Source organism: Temnothorax nylanderi, unplaced genomic scaffold (assembly GCF_030848795.1).
Source record: "Temnothorax nylanderi isolate EJ_2023f unplaced genomic scaffold, tnyl_v1.0 TNYL_tig0007_pilon, whole genome shotgun sequence".
In the NCBI taxonomy this organism is placed as follows: Eukaryota; Metazoa; Arthropoda; class Insecta; order Hymenoptera; family Formicidae; genus Temnothorax; species Temnothorax nylanderi.
In genome coordinates, this window is record NW_027249069.1 from 1,322,052 (window position 1) to 1,345,855 (window position 23,804).

At 39.9% G+C, this 23,804-nt stretch overlaps 2 protein-coding genes across 13 annotated transcripts in view; one reads left to right on the forward strand and one right to left on the reverse strand.

Moving 5' to 3' along the window:
* Fdl (fused lobes) overlaps positions 1-23,804 on the reverse strand; it is a 38,094-nt gene that overhangs the window by 11,346 nt on the left and 2,944 nt on the right. For 3 of the 8 annotated variants that reach the window (XM_071719069.1, XM_071719066.1, XM_071719075.1), the window contains one exon: positions 7,376-7,432. The exons of 1 other annotated variant lie outside the window; for it this stretch is intronic. Coding sequence is in view for 3 of the 7 variants with exons in the window: in XM_071719061.1 (XP_071575162.1) it covers positions 1,336-1,361 (26 nt within the window). In the remaining 4 variants the exon portion in view is untranslated. Of the gene's footprint in view, positions 1-1,161; positions 1,312-1,335; positions 1,830-7,375; positions 7,433-23,804 lie in introns of those variants that run through there. 4 more of the 8 variants (XM_071719061.1, XM_071719055.1, XM_071719113.1 and 1 more) reach the window with 3 other exon arrangements.
* On the forward strand, positions 209-15,432 carry S-cup (spermiogenesis-related protein stanley-cup). 5 transcript variants are annotated; one of them, XM_071719127.1, is made up of 5 exons: positions 209-528; positions 9,636-9,803; positions 10,539-11,166; positions 12,550-12,700; positions 13,781-15,432. In XM_071719127.1, exons 3-5 carry the CDS (start codon positions 10,994-10,996, stop codon positions 14,093-14,095), a joined length of 639 nt encoding a protein of 212 aa, XP_071575228.1. In that variant the 5' UTR covers positions 209-528; positions 9,636-9,803; positions 10,539-10,993; the 3' UTR covers positions 14,096-15,432. The 5 variants fall into 5 exon arrangements, with proteins under 5 accessions (XP_071575228.1, XP_071575220.1, XP_071575258.1 ...); XM_071719119.1 differs by having other exon boundaries at positions 209-481; XM_071719157.1 differs by having other exon boundaries at positions 209-481; positions 12,562-12,700.

A 23,804-nucleotide genomic window follows, 5' to 3' on the forward strand; every position in this document is an offset into this window, starting at 1 on the left:
CGACGAAGTCGAGGATGGTGGGAGCGACGGCGCGGCGCGGCGTCGTTGCTGCTCGTGTGCCTCCAGCACACGTGAACTATACCTAAATAATGCCGTGCCTGGCCACGAATCGCGTGGCGTAGCCAAGCAACGCGCGTGCCATGACCACCGCGCCGCCGATAGTCTCCGGCGAAACGGTACTAAGGACGGACCGGGGAGATTCGTCCCCGACACGAACAGCCGGGACCGTCGTCGACGTGCGGCCACCCCGGGGCGCGACGTCGTCGTCGTCGTCCACCGTCGTCGCCGTCGCGGTCGCGGTGGTCTCTGCAGGACGGAAGGAAGGGCGAACGGACGGATGGACGACGGCCAGACCGACACCGGCCAGGATTGTTCATCGATCGCCAGGAGGAACGGTATCGCGAGGAGAAAGCTGTTCGGCGAGACCGAGCGCGCGATCGACCGGGCCAGCTAGACCCCCGTTGTTGTACACTGAGAAAAGGTCGGTCTCCCGCTTGGCAAATTGACACCTGTCACGGTGTCAACAAGGTATCAAATGAAATTGAAGGGTGCGGTGCGGCTGACGTTTGCCGGGTGGATTTTGCTCGTCGAAAAAGCTCGAGAAAAAAATTATTTTCAATCCCGAGATACAATTTGGGCCGATATATGTTTGGCGAATAAATGAATTAATAAAGCACGATATATGTTAAATTGTTAAATTGTTGTTGTTGTGCTTCGTGCCAGCCTCGCCTCCGATTCGATTATCAGAGCAAAACACCGATAATTTCATTTATCCGACAGTAATTTTTCTTTCAGCGCACGTTGAAAGATACGCGTGTCGAGCGGAGAACAAAAAATACGTGGAATATTAAATAGCGCTCCTAATTAGAATTGATAGGAGCATTCCGTGAGCTCGGGGAGATATCTAGCTTTAAAACAAGCTTCGAATTAAGCGATACCGATTAGATAACGAAACTGGAGACCATCAGATAATGTCAAGTGGGCGCGTTTTTCGCCCGTCACCCTCAACACCCTACGTGAAAGCCAACAAAGGTCACATTTTGCACGCTATGAAGCACCGCTATTAATATTCGGGGGATAGGACAACACCGTAGATCACCACTCGTTTCATTTAATTACGCTCCAATCGAACGTAAACAATTTCACGGACACACGTCCCACCTTAATCCACACGCGAGCTAACGAGATCGCCGGTGGCGGTCGCCGTCGATCGATAGTGGCCCAACAATTAGCGTTCGATCGTCCTCGTTAACGAAAGTTGGCGTGAGCACCCACTGTCGCGTTATATCGCCAACGGATTAAGGACGATCGGGATATTTCGCGAAATATGCGCACCTCCTCACTCTCCTCCTCCTCCTCATACTGACGGCAAACAATTATTATAACCAGCCGCTATCACGAACTCACGAACATGACATCGCACGGCGATGGTCAACCCGGATCGCCCGCACGCACACGACGACGTCCCGCGTGTCTCCGCTTCCACCGCGAGGATCTTAAATTATTATTTCCTCGCGAGCGTGCGACACACACACACCGGCGCGGCGCCGGCGGTCGACACAACAATCACGGCAGTTGGATTACAAAATGATATGCTGCCGCACGTTTCGCGGCGAGTCATCGGGGCTTCAAGGATCCTCTCACGCCGGCATTTAATAAACGTCGTTACATTCCCGGTCACGGCGATGCTAATTTTCGCGCTGTAAAATTTCGCCCGGCCGCGTACAAGCCGCGGGGATGACGTTCGATGTCGTGACAGCGAATGGCAAAAACACAACTGGCGCCGTTATTCCGCCCCGCAGTAACACATGTTGTCGACTTTAATCACCGCGAAACATCGTTGGCAATGACGATGGCAGCGGGCTGAGTTAATCTATATATATCTGGAGCAATCTGGAAGATACGGTATCATTCGCTGCCGTCGTTATCGCGATTAATGCTATTCGACGGGCAGGTTATAACGGTAAACATTGCTGACGCATCGCGAAATATTGCTATGGAACAGTTCAAGCGAATAATTGTCTCTAAGCATAAATAAACGAAAAATAGAGAAAAATATGGTGAATTTAAAATTACTCAAATTAATAGCCTGAAATGAGCCTAAAATATTAAGCGCCGATCTCATCGGTTTAATAAGCAACTCCGTAGGAACGATACTAAATTACTTCAGGAGGAATATGATATTTTTAGCGCTATTTATGTATTGTTTAATAATGTGAAATAAAACGCAGCGTTCCTTCCAGGAATAATAATATTCCGAGTAAGAGAAAGAATATTAAACTCTCATTAAACATCATTAAACTGGTGTGTCTATTTCCATCTTTTCCACGAGAAACTGTGGAAAGAAAAAGCCAACATCTTTTCATAGAAAAAAATGAATAAAAATTATTAAAACAATTTATTCAAATTCGCAAGAGAAAGATTTTTCCTTGATTAAATCTTGGAGAAGCGGAAAAGACGAGTCTTGTTTCTCCCTTCAGCTTTACTTGATTACAAAAGCAGCTTTCGCGCTGGCGTGTTTTCGATTCCCGCGGAATCCTTCGATCGCGTTCGCAGCGGCGTATAATAATCCGAATGGTAGCGTTGTATTTGTTGCATTTCAACTTGCCGCTTGACCTTCGCGTTGCACTTTGCAATCTCGGATCGATATTTATCTCGGGGCCCTCAATTGCGAGCCCGCTATAGTCGCGATGCCATTTTAAAGCCCTTTCCCGCTCCCGTCGCGGCGAGTCTCGCGGCGAGCGTTTGTTCCCGGAGAATGCATTATCCCGTGACGATCGACTTCGGCCGGGTCGCGCGAGTCGAGAGCGTTCGATACGAGAAATGGGGAAAAAAGGCCGACGTGGTTTTGCGTGGCCGAAGGGGGCGAACCCACCCAGGCGCGCACGTCGGTGAAGGCACCCACGGCTCTATATATAGAGCGCGTAGGCCATATACGGCGTACAGCGTATGTCACGTGCCTTCGACGCGTCTTTTTAGTCGATACACGCGCAATCACGCAGAAGGCTCGAGACGTCAGGTTGCCAACGAGTTCGTTTCAGAGCGCGATCTCGTTTGTGTAAAATTCGGGATTTATGAGATTTTGAGAGTCCCGCTTCGTCCAACTATAATTCCGAGAGATAGACTTTTAATTGAGGTGAGAAAACATTCATAGCGCACCGCTTTTATAGTGCACCGCGATCACAATTCCGTCTATATCATGATTCTTGAAAGTCAATTTAATTTTGCTTATCTTATAGACCGATTTATATTTAGAACGATCTCAGTAAAACAGTCTCGAGTGAAAGAGCATTCTATAGTAATACTTACAACTTACAACGTATAAGAATAATTTGGTTTATTTTACGGATTTTGAAACTTGAAAATTTAAGTTTGTTAAATTCATTGATTTTTGTTCGATGAGCCAACAAGTGTCCGGGAAAAAGACATTTTGATAACGTATCGTTTTAGTGACAATAGCAATGAGTAATGATCTAGAATTCTAGATTATAATGTTCGAAATTGGAAACTATAATTTCTGTTTACTTAATAAATCTATTTTAATCTGTGAGACATTGAGTGCCAATGAAAGATAGACGTTTCGATAATGCACAAGTACGAATGTACCGTAACAAAGACTTACAATAACTCAGAGTGCGCTCGTTCTAAATTAATTCAAGGTAATCTGATCCATCTCTCGCGACTAATCGCTTTAATTAAAAGCGTTAATTAAAAGCAACGAAGCAATTATAGCCGGACGATCTCTCCTCGAATATTAATTATTGTATATTGGGAATAGCGTAGAACGCACGATAGATTTCCGTACTCGCGTACGGAAATCGGGAGGTCCGTGAGACTTTTCAATTTTTCATGCCGAGAATGGAGGGATACTACCGCTAACAATAAGTCTGGCGTATTTCATCGCGTATTCGAGGTAAGCGCAATTCCACCGCATTCCGGCAAACGTATCGAAATTATTTCGCTATTGATTTCGGCCGGTTAAACTTGCGCCAAGTTGATACGGGGTCAAAATTTATGCGAGTTAACTAGGCGTGCATAATTTTCGTTACGTACCTACAACGACGACGGGGAACTAATTGGAGCACCGGCAATATGACGACTCCAATTAGCGAGCTGCAGGTAACGCGAACACGCGGTTTCCCGCAGTTATCTACAGCCCTCCTTTATTCACATCTCGCACTTTCGTTGTCCCCGGGGGCAACGAAAACTTTAAGGACCGGACGCGACGGACTTCGACTTCGACCGAAAGATACTTTTCGAATAAGCAGGAATCCCGAAACTAAGATCTAAATCTAGATCGGGAGGGACTCTTAATACGTCCTATAAATAGACGTATGTGAAAAAGTGCTCCGAACGTTGAAAAGAAGCTTTCGAGGCGTTTCGCCACTCAACGAGGTCTAATTGCCATAAAATCGAGTCGAATTAACGGAGGTTCTTAAGTCGGAAAGACAATTCCGTGGAGCTCGAACTTCCTCGCAAGACCAATAGCCCTGCCGCACCCTGAGCGCAATTCCTTCTTCCCGCGAAACTTTTCGTGAACTTTTAAGAAATGTATTAAACTGCATTTCACGGCAAGCGCGATTCTATAGTTAATCTGTCTGCAAATCTAGTCTTTTTAAGCGGAACTTACATTATGCCGTTTGCATCGTTGAAACGTTCCCCGACGTAACGTTAATTAGCGCGCTATTAATTAGATGGCCCGCGTTGTACGAAATATTTACACGATCCTTGTATTTCGCTGTAATTTATTCAATTTGTTAAATTAAATAAATTAGAAAAATTAAAACAAAATGAACTTATAGATTAAGCTAAAAGTCAAGCAAAGTTTAAAAGGGAATTAAATTCGATTAAAGTAATTAAAAGATTGAAGGCTGATATCAATGACGATGTCCGTCATGCCGGAGACACAAATTAATTTTAATTAACAAATGCGGCTGTCCCTCCCTCCCTCACTCCTTCTGGATTATCACGTCCTATAACACGACTACAATATGTAAAGGCAAGTTTAGGTGGCGACGCAGAACGGTGGCATTACGTACGTAATACCCGTAATACCCGGCGTGTTCTAGATGTTTTAGTCACCGACATCGATCCCACCAGGTGTAGTAACGGCGTGTTGTAAAAGTATTGTGACGGGGCGTCGGCGACAACTGTCACGTCGCGATGTCGCTGTCGCCCGACATGCTCGCGAGCAAAACGAGTAATCGACACGCGCGCGAGTCGCGATGATATCGCGGAATAATTCGGCTCGGAATCAGAAGACAAATGGGGTCGCAGCTCTCGCCCGTTCACGAATCCGCGTTTGTCGTCGGCGTACGGGGGCATTCCGGTGAATAATTCGAAGAGTTCCGAAGTCAGCCTTCGGAAAAGTTGCGAAGGTAGAGACTTGTGCGGTTGCTGCTTTAGTCCGGCTAACGCTGAATGTCGCCGGGTCGCGTCGCCAAGAAACGAAGCGGCCCGTGAGACGTATAACGGGCTTTATTTGGAAGAGGAGACTCCAATTACGGTTGGCGTTGATGGCTTATCTCTCCGGAAAGACGAAAAGGTGAATAATTGACGGAAATCGCGAATAATTGAGAACATCGCTTTCCGTTTATCAGGAGATTTATAGATATCCTTCTGGATGAAAACAACGATCGACGTCTCGTTAGTCCAATTAGTAGAAAAAAAAAAAAAAAACTTATGGAACGTCTTCCTGATCGGCGTTGGGAAATCGAAGTTGATACGATAGCCGTAAGATTATTCGAATAATATTAATGATGGGTTCTAGAGATTCTGTCGAGAGCCCGTCTGCAAATGCAACAAGAACGCACTGGGGCGTGCGGCTCGACCTGGGAAGAAGTGGATCAGAAGCACGGATGCGTTACAAATGCGCCACGATTAATACGAGTACTCGGCAGATGCCTCGACATATCTCGGAAAGCAACACCGTCTAAAATCATATTTACCGTACGACTAATGTATATAATAATACGGTGCTTAACGATGCAAGACATGTAACAAGATTTTTAAGCGATAATAATTGCCTCTTCCTTCTATTTACTTACCATAATGCAAAGTTACTTGTGCAAAATGATTTTTAAGAGAAAGATAATACTGCGACTGAACGAAGAATGCAAAAAAGAATTGAAAGGTTCTCGCATTTGTATCGTTATCACAGATTAGATACGCAGATCGTCAAAACGCTGCAGTCAATATCGAGAGATTTCGACGACCTTGAGTAATTATAATCTCTTTGAAAGATTTAGTCGGCAGATGCACGTCACGACAGACAAAGCATAACTATGCCGTGAGACTATCACGCTCCTACGTTGCCCAGTTCAACGTAGTTGATGTAAGCCAAGGTCGTCGATTAGCAAGCAAGCCCAATTGAAACGTTCGTAAATGCAACGTTGACACTTCATGAATTAGAAAGCGAGGAAAGTTGGAGGACCTCTGGTTATAAATAGCCTCCACAACTATCTCTATTCAACGGCTTAATCGTCATACAGATAAAAACATTGATTGCATCAATTAAGCAATGATGATTGCGCAATTGAATATCGAGTGATTGACAAATTAAATATCGAAGTTGTTCTCTTCGAAAACGAGGCAACTGATTTGAATTAAATTCTTGTTCGCCGATATCTCAGATAAGAAATCTATAGACAACGAGCATTTGGGAAAATACGATCGTGATAACGCTATTTCGAGATGCTACGATGGGTAAACTTAAATAAAGTTAACATCGGGTGGTATATCGCGTGACGCCGTGACCTCCTGAGATAATCGTGAGCAGGTAGACGGGTGGTTGATTAAATGGGCAGCTGAATAGTCGGCAACTCCTAGATCCGAATGAGGCAGAAGATAGGTTGCCATAACAGTTGATTAGGTCGATACATAGCAGACAATGTTGAGCTAGTATTAAACGTAATTGAATACTCTTTTAATGAGACATCAATTAGTTTCGCTTCGGGCAAAAACAGCGTGGTCAAGTGGAAATTTTCTACCCGATTAAGTGAATATTGAACGCGCATCGAAAAATTAATGTAACGACAAATTGTCATCGTGATTTCATAATACAGAGATTTTATGATGTAATACACGATGAAAAATTACAATGTTATATATATCATTAAACGCTTTTCAAAAATTAAATTGCAAATTGCAAATAAAATTATCAAAACAATTTGTATACAATATAACATCAATATTATTCATTTATTTACAAACTATTATTAATTAAAACAAAAATAAAATCTAGGAATAAAATATACTTTGCGTTTTGTGAATGTTCGTGTTACGAATCAACGTACACACAGATAAAATCTCACGAGGCAATTAAATAATACTGCGCACTATAGATTATTCATATGACTTTGCGTTATAGACTTACCTGCAATTCAGACAGTCTCGCAAACTTCCTCATCTAACGTCCTTCATTTGCGCGAATCTGCAACAGGCGACATACATTCCCATTGTAGAGTCTCGAAAGACAAAGTTTTCGAACAGCAATCTCGTTTCTTGAACATGTATATTCATGCTGCTTCATATACATTTTCAGTGTCAATTTAGACACAGTCAAAAATTACTTAAAATTCAACGCAACGCAATAAGTTACCAGTGGATTTTACGAGTTATATCGTCTTTCATCTATGCCCTGCAACGGCCGAAGGCATAAGTTTAATAACCGTTATTGATTTTAATCCGTCACGTCATATAAAGGGACGCACGATGTCATCGTATGGGCTGTACTCATTATCGACTAAAACGAACTACGTCAAAGTAAATTGGGCTTTATCTCTTTTCTCCCTGATAAATTGAGTTCAATTAAGCAATTAATAACGTAATAACTCGATATAACCTGATTAAACAAAAAATATAACCTACCTAATATTAGGCAAAAATGATAAATTTTCAATAATTAAATTGTATACAATTAAATGTTTCAATTGTCAATTTTTTAAATTTGTTTTTCGATACATTTCGAAATTACATTCAATATTCGTGTAATGTTATAACATCTAATATATTATAATTCATTTAATATCAAGTTATCGAGTAATTATGATATCAATTGCATATTCGAAATTAATCTAACAAGAACGATACAGGGTTAATTCCTACATTTTGTTATTATACATTTATTTGTAATACGAAATATTTCGAACACTTATTACATTAGTTCCAGACTAGCTTAAACAAAAAATAGCGCAAGGTATAATATTAGCTTATCTCAAGGCAAACTATTTTAATAAAAGGCTAAATAATCGACTTATGATCTTTATGTAATATCCTTAGTAAAAGTTAACCAAGCGAACGAAATCGCAATTGAACTTTATTAAGAGATAAGTACTCGCGAGGCGGTAAATCTTTTTACGCAAGTTTACTTCGTGCGTTACCACGTCCGGTTGCAGCTTCATTAACGCGCCATGTAAAAACGCGAATACCGCTAGGAACGAACGAAGAAAGGGGAAAAAAGAAAGAAGAATGTATCGCGGGGTAACGCGAGACGGAACGAGGAAACGGTTGCAAATTTTCCAGCCACCCTCACATGCAATTTCGTCCCTCTCAAGCACGTAAAAAACAAAAATACGGAAAGTTCGCGCGTTGTGCCCAGAGAGAGGAAAAAAAACTGGATCGACGCGTTTACCGACTCTACGGCGGTTTCACGCTGTACGGCGGTAGACACAAGGAATTGGCAAGTTTGAAAAAAAGTTAAAGTTCACGTTACAATGTTGGCGAATCGATATTCGAGCACCAAGCCTCGAAGCGAACGGTACGAGAACTTCTTAACCAGTATCATGTCCATGGCAATGTAATAACTAAAATAATGTTTAAATTGTGGTCGTGGGATAATTATAGAATAACAATTCGAGACGCGTACTCGTTTAAAGAATTCTTTTGTGAATGAATATCTTGGATAAGGTTTGAAATTTTCTTCTCGTCGAAGAGAAGAATGTTTGCTGCGTGCGCATGTCCACATAAAATATCGACTCTTACCCGCGGTCTAATAAATTAACATCAAGTAGATTATCCTTGAAATTAACTATCGCACCGGGCGGCTCAAAATTAATATCGACCGCCCGCGCCGCCTCGAGAGTGGAAGGACTCCAGGGGAATATTCTCCTTGTGGAATATTCCGGCAATATTTGCTTTTTCAATTATTGCTACGAAATCAGCAAATATAAACAGCGCCGATGGGAAGTCGCATCGGTATTACTTATTTATTTTATCAATTCCAGAATATGTTTCCACCGTCAAACGGGAAACAGTCTCTCGCGTGCGTTCTTGCTCTGAAATGTTCCGAGGTTTACACGACGAGTTCAAAATTCCTATAAGTAAACATTTAATGTTCCCGCTGAGAAAATGATAGATCGCGTCAAAGTTGATAACTCAATTAGCAACTGGAAATACGAAACGGCTCATATTAGGCTTTTACGTACCTACTCAGCGAAACTAAACGGACTATAATAAATTATTTTCTCAAGCCGTAAACGTCATAAAGTGACAGAGATAAATTATTTCAATATGATTTGAGAAAATATACACAACTTCCTAGGTATATCGAAAGATATATTATAAATTCCTTCGCGTAAAATGTGACGTGTGGGATCGATTAGTAAAAAAAATCCACAATTAGATATTATTTGCAGATCGCGCGATCAGGCAGCGGCACGAAGCGACGGTTATCCTGACGGCTATCGGAGCCGAGATCCGACCTGCTTGGAGCAACAATGACACGCGCGTCTCACGCGCGAGCGAACCCGTCGACGGGTGTCCGTGAAGCCGAGCGTTCGGCCAGGCGGGAGCTACGGCTCTACGTGAGTATTGTACAATGAGAAATTCAATTTGGAGCGTTGGAATTCCGTGCGAACCGCGTCGCGACGTGAGCGCGACTCGACTCCGTAAAAAGGCGTCTCGCGCGGAATCACGCTGCCGGCGCCGCGCGACGCGACGCGATCCGGGATTTTATCAGCTGTAACGGAAGCGCAACGCGAAAGTGTCTCCGTTTAACGGTCGAAGCGCACCGCTAGACGGAAACAACAATACGCGGCCAACAACCGCGATGTCTGTCAGCGTCGCGCCGAGTCGAATTTGAATTTATTAATTCTTTTCCGCTAATTAAATTCAGTCGGTTTAAATGCCTATTCCTGTCATGTCTAATTGTAATACTGCAATATTTAAAAAACGTAAGAATTTTTCTTTATATATATATTGTATATTCACTTAGCAAAAACAAACGAGAATGTAAGGCAAGCTCGTAAAAAATGATCCAATCTTCAAGATTGAGAAAGAAGTTGTGCGCTACCATGAAGCACATTTTTATTCTTACGAATCTTTTTGTGAGCATATCACCGTGCAACGGTGCAATAACAATAAACCACTTTTTTCAAAGCGCAAAGAGAATTAATCTAAAATTTATGTCCTCAAGTACAAAATTGATTTTCTCAAACTTTTAAAAAAGTGGGTTAGAAGGTCATTGTCCAATTTCATTTATCCATTGATATATGTAAATATTAAGATCCAACCAAGATGAACATCCTGCATATTTCCAGGTCTGAGGTCCGATTTGGCTACGAGGATCCCCCCGAGCGATCTAACCGGTCGTAATGCGAAGTCGATCGTGCTCGGGGGGGAGAGGAGAGAGGCTTGCATCCGATGGGCTTTTCCGAGAGGCGTTTCCGGAAACGATACATTCCTTTTCGAGACGATCAACGGCGATCTCGGAGCAGCACGGATGATCGAGATTCTCCCGATCTTCGCGAGCGATAACGATCGACAGTAGCATGTGCAACGCGTGATCATCGCGTCGACCTCGATCCACGAGATCACTCTGACGAGCCTAACGGGGCGATTCGAGAAATAGCTACAGCTCGAAAGAGGGAAAAGGGAAAAAATAATTAATCTCAGCGGCGCCAAGCGCCAATTAGCCGCGATCCAATGCTATTTGCGAAAATCGGGCGGAGACAGGATTAGCATCGACGACGTGCGGGACGGCGAGAATAAGATAATGCAAAAGATAGCGGTGATGGCCGCGGTGCAGAGGGCCCACGGCTATCATAACGGCAGCAACGCTTACGGGGATGCGAGTAACGCCCCGCCGGATAACGGCTCCTCGTCGACCAGCAGGAGCGGCCGCTTCGACGCGGATCTGCACGGCAATGTTAACATCCTTCTTGGCGGGTGAGTAACAACCGCGCCGGCCGGACAGATGCGCTCCGACAGCACCGCTCGCAAAATATAGGCGGAAGATATCTCACGGCGAACACGCCTAATCCCGAGCTCTTTGAGAAGAGACGCGCGTCGTCCTCGCACCACCCGCCCTGGTCCCTTAATCCTCCGACGGATCGTATCCGTACGTCAAATAGATCGTTGCATGTACGAGACACCACTCAAAAGTACTCAATTGCTTAGATTTAGATATCCGGTGGTTGAAAATTCAATGGTTGTTCCGCGTGGAGCATCAGCATGAGAGATTCGATCTGTGAGTCAAAACTTGGCAAACTTGATAGCTCTGAAGAAAGATAACGTTGCTCTCTTTGAAATTTGAAACTTTTCCTCGTCACAAAAATCCTACGTAAGTTTTCGTGAAAATGTCTATCTTAAACTCACAAATATATCAACATAAAATTTATATTTGCATGATATATAAATAAAAGGGACATTATATAAATTAATATTAACTATTTGCGTCCCAAAAATTTGGCAAAACATATTCACGGAGTTTGATAATAAATGTTCCGCAAAGTAAAATTGAGTTCGGGATTCGAGGAGACGGAGAACTTTCAATAGAAATGCAGAAAAATTTAAAGTGCCATTATTAAATCAGCGAGTAATGAATTCTTATCTCAAGTTACTTTATTAGAAATTTAAGATAAGAAGATTTATGATAAATAAATGTTAATTAAATGGTTATCGCAATTACACTGGTAACGATGCATTATGCATATATGCATTACGCATACATTTCGATGACAAGATATTTATTTTTCAAATTATCTACCGCAATAAAATTCTACACGTATAAAACGAAGAAGAACGTTATCTTTCGAATTAACACCTGTCAAAATATATAAGGGTACATCTACATATATATAAATGGACAATTCGTTCAAAAATTAACAAATGAATAATCCGATATTTTTAATCGGAATTATGAAAAGCCGATCAATTATCAATGATATCCGGCTATCATTGATTGGACATTATTCTAATCTTGATCGGCTTTTCATAATTCCGACTAAAAATATCGGATTATCCATTTGTTAATTTTTGAACAAACTGTCCATTTCTCTGTGAGTGTATTTTTTTATGCAGTTCTTTTTTTTGTATTAAATCGCTATAAAAAGTTGACCCGTCAAAATGCAGCAGGTGTTAAAAGTGACCGTTTCGTACTTCGCCGCGTTTAAAAATTTCTGCTCCCTCCGGAGGGAAAACCGCACGCTCACTTTTTCACCAGTCGCCCGCCCTTTATGGCAGCCACGCTTTTTTCCTCGGGCGGGCGTACGGGCACCTCCCAGCACAAAAAGCACCGTCTAAACATCGTCTATATTGGTTCGCTTTTAGCGCCATGATCAGCGGTGTGATCATGATGGTCGTGCTCATATGCTACTGCTGTCACAAAAACGTCCGGAAGCATCGACCGCAGGAGTACTCGCAATATTGGAGAGCCGAGCCGGACATTCACAGTCTAGAAGTCTTCACCATGGACACGCACGTAAGCAACATTTTCGTTCGAAAGATCACTCTAATCGCAGATATCCAATTTCTCGACAGACATAAATCATCATAAAATGTCTATCATTCTTTATAAATAGTACTGACCTTTCTCTATCTGTATAAAATCGTTCAGCAAAACTATTGAAATTGAGAGAAGATATATAAGAAATCTTAAATATATTATATATGTAAAATATTTTAATTTTTATATTGTCTTTCTTAATAATAACAGCAACATTTAAAAAATTCCATATCTCCTGATGATTAAAATAAATTTTAAATCCAATCATATAAATTGTCAATCCGAAATTTATCGACATGTAACCGTTTACCTACACGTCTAACATTCAGTCCACGGGAAGTCTTTTATTTCCCCGATGATGTAAAAAGATCTCTATAACGAGATCTCGCAGGATATCTCTCAGATCTGGCGTATTTACAGTTCCAAAAATATTTGTCGCCAGATCTGAGGTATATCCTGCGTAATGTTACATGAAACTACTCTTAAATCATACCACTTACACTCGACACAATAACGCGCGCACCGCGACTCGCTTATTTCCACATGCCGACCTTTTACGCAACCTCTCGCAGTCGCTCACCTTTGTGGTTATACGCCCGCAATTAAATAAAAATTCGCGTATCTCGCGGAAACCACGCCCTCGCGTTACACGTAAAGGCACACGAGCGCGAGAAACATCGGCTGGAAATTGCTCGCCGCAATGCGACAACGTGCATACTTCGCACTTTCAGACCTAGCGACCGTCTCGAATACAGACACGACGTGATACAAGAAACGAGATAAAAGGAACAAGAAATAAAGCGCAATATTATCAATCATAATAAAACATTAAACAAATGAAGAAATAAATGTTATATGCAAAGAATGAACAGTAGATCTACATCTATGTCATTATGATTAAGATATAAGACACAGATATAAAAAATATGAAAGATAAAAGCATCCGTCCTTATTATGTGGACGAGCTATTGATTTTTACATATTCATTTTTTATTCCTAATATTTTATTCCAGTATTTCATAGTTATTTCTTTAACGATTCCCTTTCTTTCAACAGTGCATCGAGAGATCGGCAACGTCTCAGGCTCATCAAGAAGAGGGAGTGCCCACGTCTCTTCCGCCATGCCCCGTGACTTCGGGCCCGCCGCCGGCCTACGAAAGCCTCATCTTCGACCCTCGGGCACTGCCCTCGCCGACCGACAAGAAGGACGAGTCTGACGATCCCGGCAGTATTATCTCGCCCCCGATAAGCAGCTTGCCCACCGAGTCGGAGGCCAACAGGATCAACAAGCGGGAGGATATCCCGAGGGACGATCAGGGTTTACCTTCGTACGAAGCCGCCCTAAAATTAGAAGCTGACGGCTACGTTTAAGGAGTGGATAAGGGGCCGCCGCTGGAACCACTTCGATCGCAGATTTCCAATCGTGAAAATTTCCAGAGCTCCTAGATGAAACGCCGAGTCATGGATATCGAGGCAAAATTCCATAGTCGACAAGGTGGACTGACTCAGCTGTGGACGATAGCCGAAGTCAAGTCTCGCGATAGCATCTGTGAAAGAAAGAACGTCGTCGTTCCACACGGCGCAAGGAGCTGAGATTGATTTTTAATCGAGGAAATGGAAGAGGAAAGAAGAGACAGACGGCTGAGCAAATTTTCCATGTAGATTTGTGAACCAAAAGACAAAGTGTGAGAACAATTTCTAGCGCAATTTTTCTGAAAAATGTTAAGAGACTATTTTTCTCTACGCTTGAATTAAAATGCGTAAAAAGTACGGGATAATTTTAATCAAAGAGATGAAAAGAGAAGAGAAAGGAGTTTTAAATGAGGATTTATTTTTGGAGTTAATGAAAAATAAGAGAGAGACACATTGTGCGTTATATCAAAAATATTCTAAAAATTTTGGAATATTGTTTTCCTCTTGCCTTGTTGAAAGATTCCAAGTAATTCTTAATGTTAGAATGAAAAGCCACCAAAGATAAAGTGCCTGAACATACATCCTTTTTGTGAAACGTGTGTAAACGGAAGACAAAAGATGAAAGAAAAGCGACGAAGCAATTTTTCGAAAGTACGTACTGTTTTTCCTTCTATCTTGTCTAAGTAAAACGACACGTAAAAACTCCGAGAGTTTCATCGACGAGACATAATAAGAAAATTTTTGGAAGATGCAATATCTAAGACTTTTCTATTTTTTGATGATCTCTATGATTAAATGTGTCGGTAATATTTTAAATATAGATAAGAACGCGTCGTAGAAATATGTAGGTATCGATTTCGAACGTAGAATGCGCCGAAATATAGCCCAAGTTAATGTCCGTCGGTATGTGAAAACGGTATATACGTAAGTCGTAAGGTATAATATATGTAAGTCGCAGCCGCAGGCAGTGAGCAGAAAGACCTAATTTCGCAGGTAATTACATTTTATAGATGTTAAGGAGGAGAATACTTAACGGCATATTTTTCCCGGTCGGTCATTAGTTTAAGAGAGCAAGAGCGGACAGACGAACGCGGCACCGTTAGATTACAGTTTCCGTTTGAATAAACAATGCGCATCGCTATAACGTAAATGATATCTTGGCGTAATGGGCGCACGACATCGCGGAATTTATGTATACGTTTTCGCTAGGAAAACGCTTCAAAACGTATCATTTTACGTAGAACTTTCCCTCTGTACGATAGATGAATATGTAAATAAATAGCTGTGCATTTCAATGTGCATTTTTAAGCGCGTGCACCGACAACAGCCGCAATGATGATTTATTACTGCGTCGACCGCATGAATATTAAGTAGTAAGTATTATATCGATGAAGGAAGTGGTTTCGATGCCCGACTCGAACGCACATCAATTCCGCAATTCGATTCGAGCTTACAAACGTCAGATTTTGCGCTTTACGAACGCTCGAGTTTCTTTTTTTACGAACGCTAAGAACTTTTTTTAATTTCCGCCAAATGCAATCGCAGTAAATATTACGCGACAATTAATATTAAGAAACACAGATATCTCGTTTACGTAAGTCTAACTATGTTTGGTATCGCGTGCATTCACGGTTGAATCGTTTTGTTGGCCTTCTTTGCGAATGCTTAATTACGACGGCAATAACAATTAGTAGCAACAAGAGATCCTCGAGAAAAAGCGATAACCTTGATATCGAGAGAAAAAAAATGTTTGCTCGAAAAGGCACCTTATCAGGCGAGTGTTTTATCGAGCCGGCTAAAACCTGCGATAAAATGTAATGCTTTTGCCAAGAGCTGGATATTTACGAAGCACGAAGCGGCAACGTGAATTACACGGTAAAAGTCTTAATTTAGTAGACGAGTGATCCATTAGCGTTTGCCGCGTTCGCTATTATTTATGTAAAATTTTTCCATGACAAAATTATTATTTACGTACAGTTAGAAAGATACGGTTGAAAGAGGAGGGATTATCTGGCCCCAATCAGCGTTGGTTGTACAAAATTGTGCCGTAATCTTAAAATAATTACATTTTACAAGACGTGCACGGTAATATTGTACGAAGAAATCTCGGCTAATCCATTATCCATTTTTAACGGCACGACTCGCTTAATACGATCCATTTTTAATTTCTCATATTGCAGATTTAATTAATTCGAGAGCCACTTTGGTATTTTTGTTAAAAGGAACTCGTAGTATTGGAAATACCCGAAGTAATGAAATAATCTATTATTAACATTCAAGGAAGTGGCAGGAAGTGGAGTATCCTGTTAACTCACTCATATGTCATCTCGATCGTGGAGATTGACTGATATATGCGATGAGATCACGTTTGTGAGATATATTATGACGAAATAAAATACATCGCGTATGCATGTCGGTTGATAAAGCACCGCGATATGTAGTCGCGACAAAGCGCCCGTAAACACTAATTCAACGATGACTGCGGTGCATCAATGACGATAAATCCGAAAGCGTAGTTACGTGCACGCTATTGCATGATCGGTGTCATTAGGCGTGCGTGTGTGCAAAAAAAGATATATACTGGAAGAACTGGCGAGCGCAAAATGTTAAAAGTTCACAAAACAGAAACAGCATATATTTATTTAAAGCTTATTTAATAATAACGTTATTTCTTTTAATATTATTACTGAATAATTCAACAATAATTTGTAAATAGACCGAAAAGCTCTAAAGATACAAACTACTCTTTTCTTCTTCAATTAATAAATAATCCGTGAATATTTATAAACGAGCGTAAAATAAAAATGTTAAAATAGCACTGTAATTTATCAGCTTAATTTAACAGATTAAAATATCTATTCTCATAGTAATCAACTTTAAGTTTATCGTCCAACACCTAATGACTAAAAAATATAACTTTTAAAAGTAATTACGACGTAAAAAGAACCGCGGTACAATCAAGTATACAATACAAAGGATAAAGCCGCAAATTGCAGGTCTGCTATCTTTGAAAATCAAGGACGAAGAACGGCGCCGGCGACATAAAATCATACACCATGACGCGGATGAGAAAAGTGCAAATTGCACGATCTACGACGCGCGATCGCTTCGTCGCCGTTAAGTCTTCTGCAAAATAAGCATCTGTTAAACAGCATCGTTGTTAACAGTATCCGGCCCGAAAATCCATGCTACGGTCGCGGCTTAGGATCGCACATCGTAATTAGCACCCTCGTCACGCGGCCTCTGCGGGGAGATTGAGCCAAACAGAAAATAATTTCCGCTCCGCGACCTGATTGCGGACCCCCGCGGCGGAATTCGAGATTTCCCGGTAACGAGTTCGCATGGAAATTTCAAATTGCTAACGATATACCTACGACACGTACGTTCCGCGCGCGCGGTGTGCGTATCGTCCGGATGTGCCGTAATTAGATTAGATTTACACAGAATAACTCGCGTGTTTACATTTCCCAACGGTGTAACGCAGAACTGTGCCATCACTCGCCCCGTTATCAATTTAGTTTAGTCACACGACAGCGTTGTACAGCGGTTTCCACAGATAAACCGGTATGTATTGTATGTTATACATAATCCTCTTTTACATTGCATAATGCTGTTACGATAGAGCATAGCCGAACGAAAGATATAGATACGTGATGTAATGAGATTACATTATTTCGCGCTAACTCAAAATGTATTTTAAGAACTGAAAGTGGACGGGCATACTGAGTTTGCTTAAAAGCGTTCGCGGATAATTGGATAACTGGATTAGAAATTAGGTGACTGTATATAAACTAGATTAAAAGTTTCTCTAAGCGATGCATATTAATGCAAACTCATAAAGCTCGTTTGCAAAGTTCCGAGCGGTCTTGAAGAGTTCCCTCGAAATTTTCGCAGGGTTAATTATTGGGAAGAAAATTTTGAATCTTTTCCGTGTTAGCGAGTTCAGCTGCGTTGTGTGTCTGATGGAAACTGTATCGAGGCGAAGATGAATGTAAGAGAGAGGTAGAATATAAACGCGCCAGTTCTCTGGCCGGATAATTTCTAGGAGGGAACAATTACCGCTCTGCCTTCGCGGCTCTCCTGGGGGCTTCGTAAAATACGCTACCGGGCAATCTTCCGGCGTGGCTCCTCATTAAGTTTCAATCGGCCATTAAAGTGTATCGGTGTTGCATGATCCTACGTATATGTACGCATGCATTATTCAGCGATCGTTTGGCGATCGCCCTAGCAGAAGCAGCATAACCCGTTTCGCCCCGTATATAATTAACGAATTTATTGACCCGCGGGAACTTTTAAGTGCGCGCGGAAAGAATCGATGGAATCGCGGTCAACGTAAACCGATAATCGACGGACGAGATATAATGAAACACGGTGGTAGGGTCGTAAGCACCAACAACGCGATTTGTTTTATCGTCCTTAATTAAAGCGACCTTTACTTCGATGTCCCCGGGTCAGAGATGACGATCGTGACGTTCGTTGACGAACAGAACCGCTTTTTAGTCTGAAATATCCGGAAGTTGCGATCAACATCGAAATGCGACAAATTAATTTAACTGCTACAACAATTATCTGTTTATTTACTAAAATTAATTTAGCTAATTGCTAAACGATGCAACGAAAATCTGAAATAACATTGATATCGATCAATAAATATCAGATGTTACAAGTAATTCAAATAATATGCTAATAACTGCATGAGATCATAATTATTATCGTTGGCTATACTCAAGATTTTTACGTGACAATTGCGGGTATTAAAAATAACGCGACTGTCTCGTACACTGTTGGAAAATTTTGTAGTTTTGTTAAAAAAGGTCCTTGTTAAAATTTTTGTGTAAAATAATCAACACATACATGTGTAGATTTAACATATGCCTGCTATGTTAATTTAACTTAACAAATTTAAAATGTAAAATTATTAAAATAATTTAAAAAATATGTTAAAGTAACACAATTTGAATGTATTTATTAAATGTGTTAAAATTTACAGAAAAAGAGTGTTGATTTTATCTTACAATCTTAACTTTAACATAAAAGTTATGTTAATTTTACACATAATTGACCTCAAATTACGATTAGAATTACATTTCCTTTCTGTTGAAATATTTCAACATGGTATCGATGTTACCATTTAACACATCCATATTATGTTAAATTAACACAAAAATATGAGTGGACCGTTTGGGACATGTAATTTATGTTATATTTAACACAAATTTTCCAACAGTGTAAATATGAGCGATATGTCATAAATTAAATAAAGAATATCACTCGATTTGCCTTTTAAAAAGCATCTTATCTATGCAACGAGTATTCTTTTAATGACCGTCGCGTCGGTACGATAAATTATGTTTTACGCATAATATATGCATAAATATTATGCATAAATATATGCATAATAAGTACACGTCATTATGTGTCATACAAATAATGTATCGTTTGTTATCGTTTGTTGGTGCTATATTAACTTGTGTAACAAGACGACGTAAGACGCGTTACTGTAAGGCGATCCTACGAGGTGCGACACAACGTGTAAGGAGTGATTGTTCGTAGACGATTGTCGCATATATGCGCGAGAATAGCGAGACGAAGGAATTCGCAGGGTTTGCACAATACGGCAAAGTAGTGGAAAACATAGAAGACGGCGAAATGGGCTGGCGTGAACTGAACCTGACAAACGATATCTCTTGGATAATAAATTCGATTATTAGCGGTCGACTTGTTACGATTTTAACTTCATTAAAGTAATAAATTCAAAGTGATTGCGTGTGCATGCGCAGGATATTTATTTACTCGCTTAATCGTATCTCTCGAAAAATTATTCGGACTGTGATACGTGTAAAATGGTGTGTATCGCATGTCGGTTTGACTACGCATGTTTGCATAGTCAAAACCTGTAAATATTTACAAATTGTAAATACAAATATAATTTAATGAATAAGAATCAAAAGGGAGACGGAAATTAAAATAATATAAAACATAATTAGTTACAAATTATCATGTAAAATCATAATGTAGAAATTATTACGAGAGAGAAAGAGAGATAAGCGACGTAAGGTGCATTCCCAAAAATATTATACCTTGACACTAAATCTAAACAATCGCGGATTAACCTGTCTACCGACACGGTAAGCATGTTTACAAGTTTACAAATATACAGATCGGAGGTTCGCGCTTGAAAGTCTTCTGTCACGGTTTGTTTAATAGGATATTTTCAAGCGAAGAAGGCTTCCTGACACACACACACACACGCGCCTCGCACGCTCATATCACAATAACATGACGCGAAATTCGGCTTTTCTCCGCCGGATAATCGAATATACCTATCGAATTGTTTGTATCGTTTGTAATTATTTACGTCGAGGTATTTTTGCGCGGTATTTTTGCACTGCATAAATTATCGCAATTGTTGCAGCAACTGTAAATTATGCAGTACGTTAATATTACACGCAGACGGACGGAATGTATGCCGGAATAACAAACTACGAAATGTAATTAACGATTGCTGAATTATTGGAGATTTTTGGAGAGTCTCGAAGTTTAACGGTGAAAATACGTAAACGATTTCTCAGCAAATATTACATAAGCCGATTTAACAGTGCTGCATCTTGCGACGCATATTATGCAATAATAATATAGTAATTCCATTTTCACTCGGGATTAGTAGTTACATAAACAGGATCAATATGTTGAAATTTTAACACAAGTTCCAACAAAATTAATTATTCTAATTCGTATACTCAGATCCATCAACATTGAAAAAATAATGAGGAACAAGACTAACATCTTTCTGATACGAGGACCATCGATCGGAATGAGAAATGAATACCAAATGACGCATACGTTTTCCTCGTACTCGCAAACGATTGTATTACCGATGACACATCTAATTAACACGTTTCCAACAGCTTCGCGCCTTTTTAACGTAATCAAGCGCAAAGGCGGCACCGTCTCTCCGATATTTACACGTAAATTATCTTATCATCTTATCGGAGGCGCACACCTGCGAGACCATGCAAAACCATCGCGCGTACTCTCTTTACAGCACCGTCTATAAATATAAGCCTCGAGGACAACGTGCCAGCGACGAAGTCAAGGCGAGAGAAGATTCACTATGCGATCGATTAATAATAGCCGCGACTTCATTAAAGTCGAGATTCGCGCACGGTTAATATCCGTGGCCTTCGAGAATTTGTCCTTATCGAAAGACGATTTAATCTCAGTCGACGAGCCGCGGCACTTAAAGCGTAAACGCCTTGATAAAAGAGAGCGGTTGTAAAACCGCGTGCGACGTATACGGAAAAGGCGTAATCGTATTTATATTAACGTCGATAACGACGTCGATAGTCGAGGTAATGCCTCATTGAGCTATTGTAATCACGTTCGCGTATATGTAGCACACTGTGTAAGAAGAGCCAGCGTTGTGATGGCAAATCCCGTCCGATAAACTGTAAAACGAGATTATGCTATCTATTACCGCGCGGTGATAGGAATAAATCAGAGAAATCGATAGATCAATTCGGACAGCGATAGTCGATTGTGAGCTCCCCGGTGAATCGGTGATGCGATGTCACAAATTTCATGTATACATACATAACTCACTTTTATTTCGCGATAATTCGGTCATTGAATCGGTCGGCGTAGCTGTTCGCGATGAAATCCACGAAACTGCCTCAATAAAATTAACTACGCGAGCATTAATTGACGCAAAATTTCGCGATTAAATACACGTCGTATTTTAAACATCGTAACAAACGTTATGATCTGATCGATATTTTTTTATCTGGAATGTATAAATAAAATAAATCGTCGCCGGAGAAGAAATTTTTCAATTGATAAACGTTATTTCGAGAAATAGCTTCTTCAATAAATATGGAAGTAAATAGCAAAGTACCTTCGATTTTCAATTTTCTCCCAATTTTCATATATTTTATAGAGTATGTCTTGAATTAAAATAATAATTTAATTGATAAACGTTATTTTGAGAAATAGTTTCTTCAATAAATTTGGAAACAAATTTAGCAAAGTATCTTCGATTTTCAATTTCCTTTTATTTTCGTGTGTGTATATTATAAAATAAAAATATAGTTCAAATTAAATAAGAATCTATTTACTCGCATTTACGTTCTAGGTAAAAATTTTCTCAACGAAGAATAAAAGGGGAAAAAGATTTACGCAGCAAGTGCCTTCGAAACGTCAATAACGTCCTACAGTGATAAATAGTCACGTAGCTACGGATTAATTGCCGTAATAGGAGAACGCGGAAAGTTGACAGGTCACTGTATCACGGTCGCTCTTATTTACATAGAGATTAAATACTCTCTTGGCTCCCATTGCGAGCTATCCTCACGGCCGAGCTGTGACCTCGCACAACTTAACTTGTTTTCGTTCAGGGTAGGTCTAACATCAAATTAAGAACAAATTAAGAAACGTCATGTAATATGATCGAACGTGCATCAATCTTCCCGGAAAATGTAATTTCGAAAGGTTTGTATCCATTTCTGTCACTGCAGATTAACTTTAATCTCGGTTTAATTTACTTTTTATCCCTTTCTCATTTTCACAACTAAAAAAAGTAAGTTAAACCGAGATTAAAGTTAATCTACGTTGGTAGAAATGGACATTAGGCCTTTTATTTGACTGGGATTCGTAAAGCATGTACTTGGTTTTTTAAAAACGAAATTTTGACAAAATAAAAAATGTGAATATAGATAAAGAATCTAATCTTCCAGTTAACGTTTGGCTGATTTTATTTCAACAGAATGAGAATTTAACAATAACAATAAAAATAACTTAATAGAACGATTGACTTAAGTCACAATTACTCAAATGCTATTAAAAGTTAAAAATCTGTCAAGAAACATTGCCGAGAATTATCGTTTTCAAAGATCCAAGATACCTTGTATCGTGTTTACTATTTTCCGGAATCTATAAATTTTCTAGGATGCAATTAAGTAACAAGATCTTACTGCTCCATTTGAATTAGAATCTTATTTCCCCATTTGGCAGCAAATTTTTATTTTTTAAATAAAAATTTTATTACCAAGGTTTTAGTTTAAAAAAATTTCATCAAATTTACAAAAGATTCAGCCTCAAATCGATTCAGGAATCCGTTATTCAGATATCTTTTCGATGAAATGTATATGCATGAAATAAAAATTGCATTTTTTTCCATATTCTTCAAAATTCTACACAATTCAAACACCTTTTTATGTTGTCTATTTTCCGTCCTATTGCATATTTTCATCTGAAAATTTTGTTTTACCTTACTAGAACCTCACTTTTTGAAAAATTTAAATTTTATTTAACGAAAGAGAGCACTTTTAGCTACGCACTTTTAGATAAGAAATCTAAATAAACTTTAAAAGCAGAAAATTTTTTTAAAGTACTTGTATATACCGTAAAAGCAATTAAGTAACGCGCGCATCGTTATCAAAAAATTTGCAATAATTACTGAAACTGCAACAAAGTGATACTCTTATCAAAGTGCTTTGTCATTACGGAATATTCCTGTCCTTATATAATCTTTTTGAAATTTTTACATTTTTACATTTTTTATGCGTTATGTTTTTATTTCGATGCATTTTTGCGACTTCTATCCGTCGATAGAATTCTATTAATGGGCAATGTATGAGAAATATAAAAATAACGAGAAGAATATGTAATA

Excerpts from the sequence above, each read along its gene's own strand:
- S-cup (XM_071719127.1), top strand. The coding sequence starts at position 10,994 with ATGCAAAAGATAGCGGTGATGGCCGCGGTGCAGAGGGCCCACGGCTAT. Across the intron at positions 11,167-12,549 it reads GTTAACATCCTTCTTGGCGG|CGCCATGATCAGCGGTGTGA; the intron begins GTGAGTAACAAC and ends GTTCGCTTTTAG. Across the intron at positions 12,701-13,780 it reads TCTTCACCATGGACACGCAC|TGCATCGAGAGATCGGCAAC; the intron begins GTAAGCAACATT and ends TTCTTTCAACAG.